The sequence below is a fragment of the Pararge aegeria genome, chromosome 17 (assembly GCF_905163445.1).
Source record: "Pararge aegeria chromosome 17, ilParAegt1.1, whole genome shotgun sequence".
Taxonomy (NCBI): Eukaryota; Metazoa; Arthropoda; class Insecta; order Lepidoptera; family Nymphalidae; genus Pararge; species Pararge aegeria.
Genome location: NC_053196.1, coordinates 8,578,704 through 8,591,472, shown reverse-complemented (window position 1 = coordinate 8,591,472; position 12,769 = coordinate 8,578,704). Strand labels below are relative to the sequence as shown.

The window sequence follows — 12,769 nt, the reverse complement described above, 5'->3', positions numbered from 1 at the left end:
TACATTTTACTTGGCACAAATTTACAGATGCTGTAGATTTTTTTTTCTTACTTTTTAGTAGTTGTGTTACAAAGTCGGTTTCTTTTTGTCTGTAATTTATTTTTTAACAAAATAGCAACTTGAAGCAATAGTATTTGTATTCCAAATAAGACGACAAAACTACTTACTATCATTGAATAGGTGAAAATTGATGTAGGCAAATAAAATAAGTTTTTAAGTGCTCAATGTTTTATTATATTAGCAAAAGAAAATGAAATTCCGGTGTATGGATAACATTGATTTGAACTGCAAGTATAGTTTGCTAACTAAGCACAAGCTAAACTAGGAACAGCTGAACAGATGCCAAGATTACAGTGAGGTCTTGCTGGATTGTCACATGTCTTAAGAAGACCACCAATAGGTTTGCAAATGACGCGAGTATTACAATCGTGGCAGGAGATTTTCGGAATGACTGTCACATCGCACGTAGTCCAGTTCAAAGGATTCAGTGCGAAACCATCTTCTGTGGTTACTCCTTCTGCTTGGCGACGAGCTCTTCCTTCATTTTGGTGAAGGCCACCTTGAGATGTTTGTGGTCCACCTTGCCCGGTTTGACCCGTACATTTCAGAGCGCCTTACTGGCTATTTGCCAGTAAGGCGCTCTGAAATGTTAAGCTAAATATAGCTGCGAGGTTTGCATTCCTAAGGCTATTTGACTTTCATAGAAAGCTCGATCGCCTAGGCGATCGGCCCAGGACCGTGTATTGTGGAACTCCCTACAAAAGACCTATGTCCAGCAGTGGACTTCGATTGTTTGACATCATGATGATGATGATACAACTTGACCTTTCACAACACCGCATGACGTCGCAACCACGATCCATGTAACTCGAGTGATTTGATTATTTTGTTACTTAAGACAATGGAATGTGGTTTCACTCAAGCATATTTAAAATTATATTTTTGTTAATGTGTTTCTTTGTATTTTGTTTTTGTGTGTGCAATAAAGAATTTATTATTATTATTTTTATTATTATCATATAACTAAATGCTACTTACCAGCACCATAATAGCAACAATATTCTTGATACCAGCCATTGTTCCATTTAATGTTTCTGCTGATAAATGGGACTGCTTTTATACTATTCTGTAATAGTCGGTTATCTACGTAAACTATCCCCCGCTTAGAAAGTGTAAACTGTAAACAAGGAAATTACATGCCATCTCGTATAGGGTTTTCCTACAATGCAACGTCAACAGCGGAAAGTTTATTGTTTGTTATAAAATCTCTATTCTAGATTGATTTAGCTAGTTGTTTAGCTTTTAATTATACATAACAGTTGAATATTTAAAATAACTTCGAACAAATTAATAAACGAACATGATTTTGGGAATGAATCACCATTTCATGATATCAAACATAAGTTTGATATCATGAATTGGTTGGAAAAAACAGTTTACATATTAAGAATTTCTGAATTTCCTCTGGTCTAGTCTAGTCTTGGTGTGAGGCTTTGGCCGTGGCTAGTTACCATCCTACCGGCAAAGACGTGCCGCTAAGCGATTAAGTGTTCCGGTGCGATGTCGTGTAGAAACCGATAAGGGGTATGACTACCATACTCCCTAACAGGTTAGCCTGCTACCATCTTAGACTGCATCATCACTTAACACCAGGGTAAATTGAAGACAAGGTTTTTGCTTATTCCTAAATATCAGCTGGTGTCATCTAAAACAAACGAAAGGTAAGTTTTGAAAGGTTTTAAATGTCATCTGACAAGAGAACTGTAAGAAGAGATAACAAAAAAACTGATCAACTGAAATTCTGCATAGAAAAAGAACCCGTACAAGAGTAGAGCGGAGGCAGGAGGAGACCTGTACCCAGCGGCGAGCACTAAGAGGCAAAGATAACGACGATGAATTTAAAATCGTTTCGCTTTTGAAGTTAAGAATTATACAGAAATAATAACAGGCACGAGTAAAATCCACGTAAATTTATTTCACTGTAATATTTATTTGAAGTGAGCTTATTTTTAGAACATTGTACAAACATGGCGAACAGTTTATTTATGGCCGGCATAGGGCTGGCTTTCCACTAGAGCTGTGCTAGATTGTGAAGCTATGGAACAAAACCAAAGCTAAGAAAGGAGCTAAACATAACTTTTTGATGACATGCGTCAGATTTCAGTTCGATTTTTTAAAATTATATCTTGAGCTTCAGCACGGCTGCCCATGAGACAGGAGACATTGTCTCCACTGTTGATCTCCTCCCACAGTATTATCCATTCTAGGCTTGGGCGCACGTACGTGTGGAAATAATATATAAATAATACACTTAAGGGGGTGTAAGTGGGTGTGGCTAGTACCAGTCAGCCTCCCAAATTGCCAACCTCACCTGCACGTGGTGCACCCTGCCGTTTAACCGACGAGGCTCTGGCGACCGACAAGTGGCGGTATAACCACTTCGAATTGGCTAGGCTGAACAAATGGCACAGACCGGTGTCGGGCAGCAGCGACGCCGGGGCGATCAGTCTAGCCCTGCGATGACCAACCCGCCTGCCCAGCGTGGTCATTATCGGGCATATCTTTAATGGGAAGGAGAAAAAAACCACAGCCCCTAGTTCCCGGCGGCCCCGCTATTCCTGGCTCTGGCAGCGGTTATGGTAACGGCGGGGCAAGGGGTGTTAAGAATCTCCGGCAGAGATTCCGCTGCCAACCCCGACGACTTGACCTGGCAACATACAACGCACGCACGTTGAGGACCGATGGAAAGGTGATTGAGCTGGAAGAAGTGGTGAGCAAGTTGCGCTGGGATATTATAGGATTGTCTGAAGTCCGGCGAGAGGGGGAGGACTCGATAATCTTGGAATCCGGCAACTTGTTTTACTACCGGGAGGGTGACCAACAGTCACAGGGTGGTGTCGGGTTTATCGTCCACAAGTCTCTCGTCAACAATGTTGTAAAAGTCGAAAGTGTGTCGAGCAGGGTAGCATACCTTATACTCAGAATTACCAAACGGTATTCGTTGAAGGTCATACAGGTATACGCGCCGACTTCGGCACACCCAGACGAGGATGTAGAGGTTTTGTATGAGGACATTTCAAAAGCCATACATGCCTCGAACACCTACTACAATATTGTGATGGGGGATTTCAACGCGAAGCTTGGCGAGCGAACTGGTTCAGAGTTGAGGGTGGGGCAATTTGGGTATGGGCAACGGAACCACAGGGGTCAAATGTTGGCTGACTTCATGGAGAAGGAGGGCCTTTATATGATGAACTCCTTCTTCAAGAAGCGGCCACACAGGAAATGGACCTGGATAAGCCCCGATGGTTCCACGAGAAACGAGATCGACTTCATCATGTCGACCAAACGGCATGTATTCAATGATGTCTCTGTGATCAACAGGGTTAAAACCGGAAGTGATCACCGTATGGTAAGAGGCACATTGAGTATAAACGTTCAACTTGAAAGAGTCAGACTGGTGAAGTCTACACTCCGGCCTACTCGTGCCCATATTCAAAACCCCGAGAGCTTTCAACTAGAACTACAGAACCGGTTCGGTTGCCTAGCAGATTGCGACACTGTGGACGATTTGAACAACAGGCTGGTGGAAACTGTCCAAACAGTCGGGTCCAAATTCTACAAGGCCCACCGTAGAAACAAGGCCAATAGGTTCTCAACCAATACACTCAAGCTTATGACGGAGAGGCAAGAGATGAGACTACAGTCTATAGCAGACGCGTCCGCTTACCGGCGGATTAATAGGCAGATCTCTAAATCACAGACTCGTGATATGCGGCACTTCAATACAGAGCGTATTAAAAATGCCATCGAGCAAAACAGAGGCTCTAAAGTGTTCGCTAGAGATCTGTCTATCGGTCAGAGCCAGTTGATGCGACTGAAGACCAATAATGGTAGTCTTGTCTCTTCCAAACCTGAGATCTTGGGTGAGGTTGAGAACTTTTATGGACAGTTGTACACCACAGTACAGACGCCTGTTGAAGATTTGGCTAAGGATCCTAGAGCCAAATTAACTCGACATTATACCGAAGATATCCCAGACGTCAGCCTATACGAGATTAGTGTGGCTCTCAAGCAGCTTAAAAATGGAAAGGCGCCGGGTGATGACGGAATAACGGCAGAACTCCTGAAGGCAGGTGGAAAACCGATACTGAAAGTCCTTCAGCGATTGTTTGATTCCGTTATTCACCAAGGCACAACGCCAGAGGCATGGCACAGGAGTGTGGTGGTTCTGTTCTTCAAAAAAGGTGATAATACCTTGTTGAAGAATTACAGACCCATCTCGCTGCTGAGTCATATCTACAAGCTGTTTTCGAGAGTCATTACGAATCGTCTCGCTCGTAGGTTTGATGACTTCCAGCCTCCCGAACAAGCCGGTTTCCGTAAGGGCTTTAGTACCATAGACCACATTCATACGCTGCGGCAGGTTATACAGAAGACTGAAGAGTATAACCGGCCACTTTGCTTAGCGTTTGTGGACTATGAAAAAGCCTTTGATTCGGTGGAAACTTGGGCTGTGTTTAGGTCACTGCAGAGATGCCGAATTGACTACCGGTATATCCAAGTGTTGCAGTGTTTGTACAAAAACGCCACTATGTCAGTTCGTATACAGGATCAGACTACGAGACCAATCCAATTGCAGCGAGGCGTGCGACAGGGAGATGTTATCTCCCCGAAACTATTTACCGCTGCGTTGGAGGACGTCTTTAAGCTTCTGGAATGGAACGGACTTGGCATCAACATTAACGGCGAGTACATCACTCAACTTCGGTTTGCCGACGATGTAGTCATAATGGCAGAGACTCTGGGAGACCTAAATACGATGCTCGATGGCCTCAGCAGAGCTTCTCAACAGGTTGGCCTACGAATGAACATGAGCAAGACGAAGATTATGTCTAATGCTCATGTTCCGCTTCAACCAGTAATCGTTGAGAACACTGCACTCGAAATTGTTGACGAATACGTATACCTAGGACACACGATCCAGTTAGGTAGGTCCAATTTCGAGAAGGAGGTGAACCGCCGAATCCAACTCGGATGGGCAGCGTTCGGGAAACTCCGTGCCATCTTTTCGTCAGAAATCCCTCAATGCCTGAAGACGAAAGTCTTCGAACAGTGCGTGTTGCCAGTGATGACCTATGGCTCTGAAACATGGTCGTTAACTATGGGCCTCATAAGAAGGCTTAGAGTCACTCAGCGGGCGATGGAGAGAGCTATGCTCGGAGTATCTCTACGCGATCGAATCAGAAATGTGGAGATTCGTAGAAGAACCAAAGTTACCGACATAGCTCAACGAGTCGCGAAGCTTAAGTGGCAATGGGCCGGGCACATAGTTCGGAGAAAGGATGGACGTTGGGGTCCCAAGGTGCTGGAATGGCAGCCCCGTACTGGTAAGCGCAGCGTTGGTCGACCCCCAACGAGGTGGACAGACGACATTAAGCGCGTCGCAGGTAGCCGTTGGATCCAAGCGGCTCAGAATCGTGGAACTTGGAACTCCCTACAAAAGACCTATGTCCAGCAGTGGACGTCTATCGGTTGATGTGATGATGATGACACTAAAGCACGACAAACAAGGCAATACCTAGTAAGTAATGCCTAATCAAAGGAGATTCCTTGCCATATATACGATTTTCCAACCGATTTTTACGAGACAACTCATAACCTAACTAGCCACAAGGTAAAGTTTTTTGTGTTTGTATTATCATTGCTCGTAAGGTTTTAAAATAAAAAAAAACCGAATTTATATCTTATTTTTCTGTCAAATTTCAGCCTACGTGTTCCCTTAACATTACGCACCGCTGAATCGGTGTCGTAACTTTAGATTGTGTCTAACGTCCTTATTCATCATAAAAGAGTTGTTGAAACGTTTTTTATTCTCTACGCACCACCCAAATCATTAGGCATCCGATTTAATCGTTTCCTAGGTTTATTGAAAACAAGCGTTATAATTTCAAACGTGTGTAAACTTCTACTGTCCCCTGTTGCCGTGCTTTGGCAACAAGTAAATCTATCCTTGGTTAGTGGATATTACCGGGACAAAATTTTGTCTCCAGCAATGAAAGATTCCACAATAAAGAGTTTAAACTGCATTACTGATTGGTCTCAGTTAAAATTTGCTGCTAAATTCAACAGCAATAGCTGTTATTTTGAATAAGTAGACATTATTTTGCAGTAAACCTCAGTTATTTTTCAATTTGTTCATCAGGAAATCTAATTTGTTTTTTGGATAAAACAGTCACAACTGCCTTGTTGGTCTAGTGGTGAGCATGTCCAACTACGGATCACAAGATCCTGGTTTTAATCTTCTGTCAGGTGAAAAAATTTGGTTTTTGTGTAATTTCTGTTAAAGAATTTTCAGTACCGGCCCTGAGTTAGAAATTTGGTGGTGTCAACCCGAAAGAACGTTAAGCCCGGTTATTATTACTTACTTGTGATAAACCTATCCTATGAGAGTGGAGGCCTGTTCCAGTAGAGGAATAATAATAGGAATAATAGGCTAAAGTAGTAAGTATTTAAATGCAATTCGCTTAGCCGAACCACTCTCTATAAAAGCTCAACTTACCTAATACATGAAGTGCAAGGCCCGCAACAAGGCTGCGAGTGTGATGGGTCGTCTCCATCCGATGATTTGCCGTAAAAGCAAATTTTCCCTCCGTCACAAGGTAACCTTGTATTAATCGTGCATACGTCCCATTATGACATACGCCAGCGTCATATTCGCCCATCGCCCTCACAGCTCTTACAAGAGCTTTCAAGTCCTGCAGAACAAGTTTATGCGCATGACCACGGACAGTCCGTGGTTCGTGCACAACGTAGATCTCAACCGAGACCTCGATCTTCCCACCATAGCCCAGTACATGAAATTATTATCAAAGACCTACTTTGAAAAAGCAGTCCGACACCCCAACCCCCGAGGTCGAGGTGGTCGAGGCGTCCACTTACACCCCCGTCCCCGACGTCGAGCTAAAGCGGCGACGTCCGAAGCATGTCCTTGACGACCCTGTCGATAGAATAACAACCGACAACTTGTCCCAACAACACACACACACGCAACAAACACAGCGTCTTCACCGGCGAAGACGAGAGCCCTGATTTCTGACGCCATCCGGACGTGGATCCTTACCACGGTCACGGGTATGTTCGGACTAAACAATAATTAGTCAAAAAGTCCACCAACACGCACCACTTTCCCCCCCGATGTCGTCGAGCCCTGGGGCTCTTCTCATGGCGAGCTTGCACGCTCGCCCCACTCCACCGGTGACGCCGTAGCAACCCCTCAAGTGGTTAGCGGCAAGCGACCTTCCGAAAAATGTACATGAAGTGAATTTGGTTGGTCTGACTCAAAGCGAGAAATGCAGCCTTGCTTAACATATTTTTCGCCTTTTAGTTGGAACGTTGCCTTACAGGCTGAAATTCTGTACTAGATTACACATTCATTTGTGAAAATTCACCCGGAGGCGAAATTCAACATATTGTTCAGAGCTTTGCTGTTGGTTCTAAATTTAATACAGGTACGATTGCATAATACCTCGCAATTAACTGTACACGTGTGCTTTCGGGACAAAGTTAATATGATTGGGCTTAATTCGGGCTTAATTACAAAACCTTTTGTTTCATTTAGAAATACGAGTAGAATTTCTTTCAAATTTTATCAGACTTCGCACATGGTATATATGTATATATACTAATATACACACATATGTATATTGTGTGTATGAATGTAGGTATATGTATTAGAGTTGTTACAACGATGTAACAATCCTTACTAATATTATTAATAGGAAAGTGTGTTTGTTTCTTTGACCTTCCTTTACGTCCTAACTAAGCTAGCCAGCTTCATTTTAAATTTTATAATTTTATAAATTTAAAATGCATATAAAAATTATTTAATATCTGGCAATCGCCATGATGGTAGGAGAGCCGTAGCTTAATTGGAAAAATTTAATTGAAAAACATTTTAAATTTATAAAAAATTATAATTCCTCCAAGTGTAAGTAAAAACACTAATAAAAATAATAAAAACTTGATTTTAATATAGGCACGGAGTTAGTTGAAAGGACGGAGAGTTACATATGCTACTTTTTATACCTCGAAAAACGCTGGAGAAACGTATCATTTGCAACATGACGTCTTTATTGATGTGAAAAATACGTTAAGTATCTCATTAAAAAGGTATTATTACATAAGCCCACACTCATAAATACTGTAGTGTACCGCTAGTAGGTTAGGTAGCATTTAGAGCGAAGTATCTATGTTCTTTTCTGTAGCTGAAGATAATTTACAGTGGTACGTACGGATAACATTTTAGCGACCTATTTTAACCATTACTTTTGCGTCGGACTGAGTATACCTTCGGAATAATCCCATATAAATTTCACTGGGACTTCCCAAAAAGAAAAACAAATTATTATCTTGGATTATCTGGGACATTTATCAAAGTCAAAGTCAAATATATCTTTATTCAAATAGGCACATAGATGGCACTTTTGATGCGTTATTATATACAAAATGTGTACATAGCAGTGAGTAGTGATGGCGATAACTACAATCGTAAACTTAAAACTAAAGCTACGAGGGTTCCAATCGCGCCCTGGTCTAAGAAGAAGCCCACAACAAACTTAGCCGGGTGTTCTTTTTGTTATCACCATCTCACATTGTCATTAGAAAATATTTAAGAAGCAACCTGGTTAGAGCAATTGTTTACACCCAAGCTTTTTTATCGTTTACGTAATCCTTTATACTATAATAGGACTTTTCTATAAGCTTTCGCTTAATACAAACTTTGAACTTCTTTAGTGACATCCCCAAGATATCAACCGGTAATTTATTGTAAAATTGTATACAATTTCCTTTAAATGAATTGCTTATTTTGTGTAGTCTAGTGTACTGCACTGCAAGTTTATTTTTGCTTCTAACGTTCAAATTATTGCAGTCACATTTTCTTTTAAATTTTGATATATTTTTGTGAACATACATTAAATTTTCAAATATGTATTGGCTATAGGCTATATCATGGGATTGAAGAAAACCTTATCTATATCTATGCAAGTCTTAAAAGCTTATTAAATCTTGAACAAGTTTTACACAAAATTGCTTGTACCCCGTATAAGCAGATGGTACCCGGGATCGTTTTAAACCCGAAACAAACACGGTTAAAGTCGTGGACAGCAATTAATAAAAATATAAATCTCAAAAATAAAAATAAAAATAAATGTGTTAAAATAAACATTACACTCTCATGATTATTTTTATTCTTTTACAACTAAGCAAAATATTCTTGAAAGAGATATTTACTGTAAGGGTGCAGTGCTCAAGCATTGAGCCGGATAAAGCTTTAAAGCTCCTCATTAGAGAATATTATACGTTGCACGGAATACACTGGTACCTAATCTTCCGGAAGAATATTTCCGTTATATGTTTTTATTTTAATGGTGGATTATACATACTTGGAACTGCAGTCCTATTTGTGTATAATCCGCGAATTTAAATATTAGATTTCGATATTGCCCTGATATTTCTTTCACAATATACGTGCGTTAACGCTGATGCGAATATTGTGCGATTAAAATTTGTTTATAGTAATATTTGACGGACCATAGACCTGTTCGTATGTGGACAACCATTGCTTATAAACAGAGCAAAACTTCGCAGGGTATGCGAGGGACACGTCCTGCAAAGTACCGGCCAGTTTCAAGTGTAATTTATTTATAGGCGCAAGTTTTTATGGACTTTCTTATGGCATCAAGGTTAAGAGCAGGTGTCATTTAGCTATTATAACTAAGATGTGTTTGCAAACCGACCCACTTGTAAAGCGTGGTTTTTTTCACAAAAAAGAACTGACTTTTTAAAATAAATAAAATGGCAGACATAAAAATTTTCTATAACATTTTTAAGTTGGTGCCGGTGGTGAAGTATTTGTTTCTTGCTTTTAAGCTGTGGAAGTTTTGAACTATGTATTCTGGGCCGCAAGAAGGTTAGTAAACTATAGTATGTCTATTAGACTACATCACTCAGGTCATAATGGAACTCAGAAATATAATGTTTATGAAGTTCCCGAGTACTTCCACCGAACCGCTTTTAAGAACTTCTTGGCAGTTTGAGTGCACTTCAAGCCTTCTAATAAAATAATAGCCCTGTAGTGCATTTTTTATGAAGTTGAGAAAGGGGAAGGTATTTTCTATATTTTACTATCATTTTTGTACGTAAATAAGACAATATTCGTTAGCTCGAACAAAATATGTTGGTTGTACTTAGGATGAATTGAAAAATATAAAATCGAAAAATAATAAAATGACAAAATAATAAGAATTAAGAACAATTTATTTATATTTTAAGGCTATGAGTATCAAAATAAAGCGACTAAATAAATAATAAGTCTTATTTAGATATGTTGTTTTTATTATATGAAGAACAGTAGGGTTTAATAAAGAAAATAAATTTATATTTAACAAAATAATTTAAATTGAGACTACGTAATCATTAAAACAATGATAAAAAATTAAACTAATAACTTTAAATGAACACGATTTTATAAGTGGATGCAAATTCTTGAGTATCATATTTTGCTATTCAATTAGACAACATTAGCCGGAACTACGGGGACCGCGCACTGGTCGGATGGTGTGGCGGAGCATTCTCCGAGGTTGCAGTGAGGCATAGTAGGGTCATCACAGGCCTTCTGCATGCCGCCAACCTTCGTGCAAATCAGACGAGTGTTACAGTTGACGCATGAGGGGCCAACAGTGGTACATGGCGACCATTGTGGGATCCAGGGGGCCCCAGATATCCATGATGGTATCCATGGGTTCACGCCGCCGACGCCAGGCCAAGCTGGAGCTCCCCATCCTCCACCACCCCATGGTGGTGAGACGGCAGGTACTGCAGCCGCTATTGTTACCTGAAAATATTTATTTATTCAGGAAAAAACTCGTATTACAGTAGACATATCATGTACAGTAGATATAACATGAAAAGATCATCATCTCATGGTGAGCGTGGGCTTTTGGTCAGTGTACATTTTATCAAATAAACTTTTGTTGTTATAAAATATATTAGTAATGTAATTGTATAAATTACTCAATACGCATTGGGTTCATCATAACCCTTTTAAATTAATACGATTTGTACGAAATATTAGTTCATATAAATGAAGATTTATAATTTTTTTTAATTAGACTTATTTTTAATTTATTTTAAGAATAGACCATCATTATTAGGTACTTTATAAGTTTTTAATTTCGTAGTAAATCTCGTAGCTTAAAATAATTATTTATATATTTTTTATATTATACTTACAAGAAGGCAAAGACCGATTAAAACTTTGGAAACCATGTTTGATACTTTGTATTCCTTGGTTGGATTCAATTCAACTAATGTAAAAGGCATGAGAATAATACATTTTATACCCTCTTTTGTTTGATGAAAGATTAAACTGAAAACCTGAATAGATATCAACAACATGGTTTTCCCTGTAGCAAACGAATATAACAACAGATAAGAATGTAGAATCAGATAATATGTAAGTAGTTGTTTGTTCATGGGGGATCTCTGAAACTGTAAGGTCAGCAAAACAATTCATTAAAACGTCTACAAAAAATACGTAAATATTATTTACGAAGCCGTAAATTTTGTATTAAATTACACTTACACTTAGCGATCCACATCTTTAATCATTTACTTATATCACGAAACCTGTTAAAAATATGTAGAGATGTTTGGATCTTACTACGTGGTCCAATAATAATTAAACAAATTTATTTTGTCGAACTTTTTCAAGCCTAGTTTTTCATGTTGTTTTTTCATTACCATGAATAAAAATCATACGTTAAATTTTCTGTACTGAAAGATTAACTTACACACCAGCTTATACTGGTGAGTCTAAATGATTGCACAGAAGCTCATATGAAAAAATATGTTTTATGATGATGATGTTTTATGATGATGATGTTTTATGACAGACAATAGTTACGTATGGGATAAAATGTTTCATCGTATAGAATTACTTTTTAATTATAATAAAGAAAAAATGGCACATTAGAGAGATCTTAAATAGTATGATTATTTTGTTGTCGTTACTATGTTGTTTATAAAGTACTTTTCTTTCAGATGTATGCGCTAAAGATTTATCTTAGAAATTTTCCCAAGAATAAAATCACGTGTCTCACATTTTTTCCGGGGGTTTTTCTAGTTAGTTAGTTTTTTTGGTAATAAAAGGATTGGTAAATTTTAATTCTAAAATTATTCTACAATTTTAAAAAACGATTTAGTTTATTTATTTACATTGTGACTCAGTCAATTCTCGTAAAATTTAAAGTATTTCCTAAAATGTACGCCTTGTTTTTAATTTTAATAATTTTCACTTACTTACGTTCTTATAGTTCAAAATATAAGATAGGTAGTCATGTAATTACAAGTACCTATATATTTTACTTAACCATAAATTAACAATATATCCATATTTAAGAAGTACATGCGTAATTAACTTATTCGTTTATTAATATTGAGGCAATTAGCTAAGCATGGCTTCTAGGGAATGTAACAATATAAATTACGAGTAATATAAGAGCAATTGGTTTCTTAGCTCAATTTTAAAATATTTGGTTTTCTCTGTTTAGTTACTGATATAAACCGTTATCAACGATGTCATACTTTTGGTATTTCGGTATTCCAATTAATTAATTCTGTGTTTTTAAATTAGGACATATTGTGACCGTTAGAAGAGGCCTATTAAGTCTCTCATGAAAAAAGCCTTTACGAAAGGTTATGGAAC

The 12,769-nt window shown here is 38.7% G+C and overlaps 1 protein-coding gene across 1 annotated transcript; it reads right to left on the bottom strand.

Annotated features, from left to right (window-relative positions):
- Positions 1-10,299: 10,299 nt before the first annotated feature.
- LOC120631013 lies at positions 10,300-11,384 on the bottom strand. Its single transcript, XM_039900403.1, has 2 exons — positions 11,296-11,384; positions 10,300-10,897 (listed from the first exon to the last, which is right to left on the bottom strand). The coding sequence occupies exons 1-2, from the start codon at positions 11,329-11,331 to the stop codon at positions 10,574-10,576; spliced, it is 360 nt and encodes a 119-aa protein (XP_039756337.1). The 5' UTR covers positions 11,332-11,384; the 3' UTR covers positions 10,300-10,573.
- Between the last annotated feature and the right edge of the window lie 1,385 nt (positions 11,385-12,769).

Bases quoted from the DNA above. Each gene is read 5' to 3' on its own strand.
- LOC120631013 (XM_039900403.1), bottom strand. From the start codon at position 11,331: ATGGTTTCCAAAGTTTTAATCGGTCTTTGCCTTCTT. The intron at 10,898-11,295 runs GTAAGTATAATA...AAATATTTTCAG, and splicing joins TAATCGGTCTTTGCCTTCTT to GTAACAATAGCGGCTGCAGT.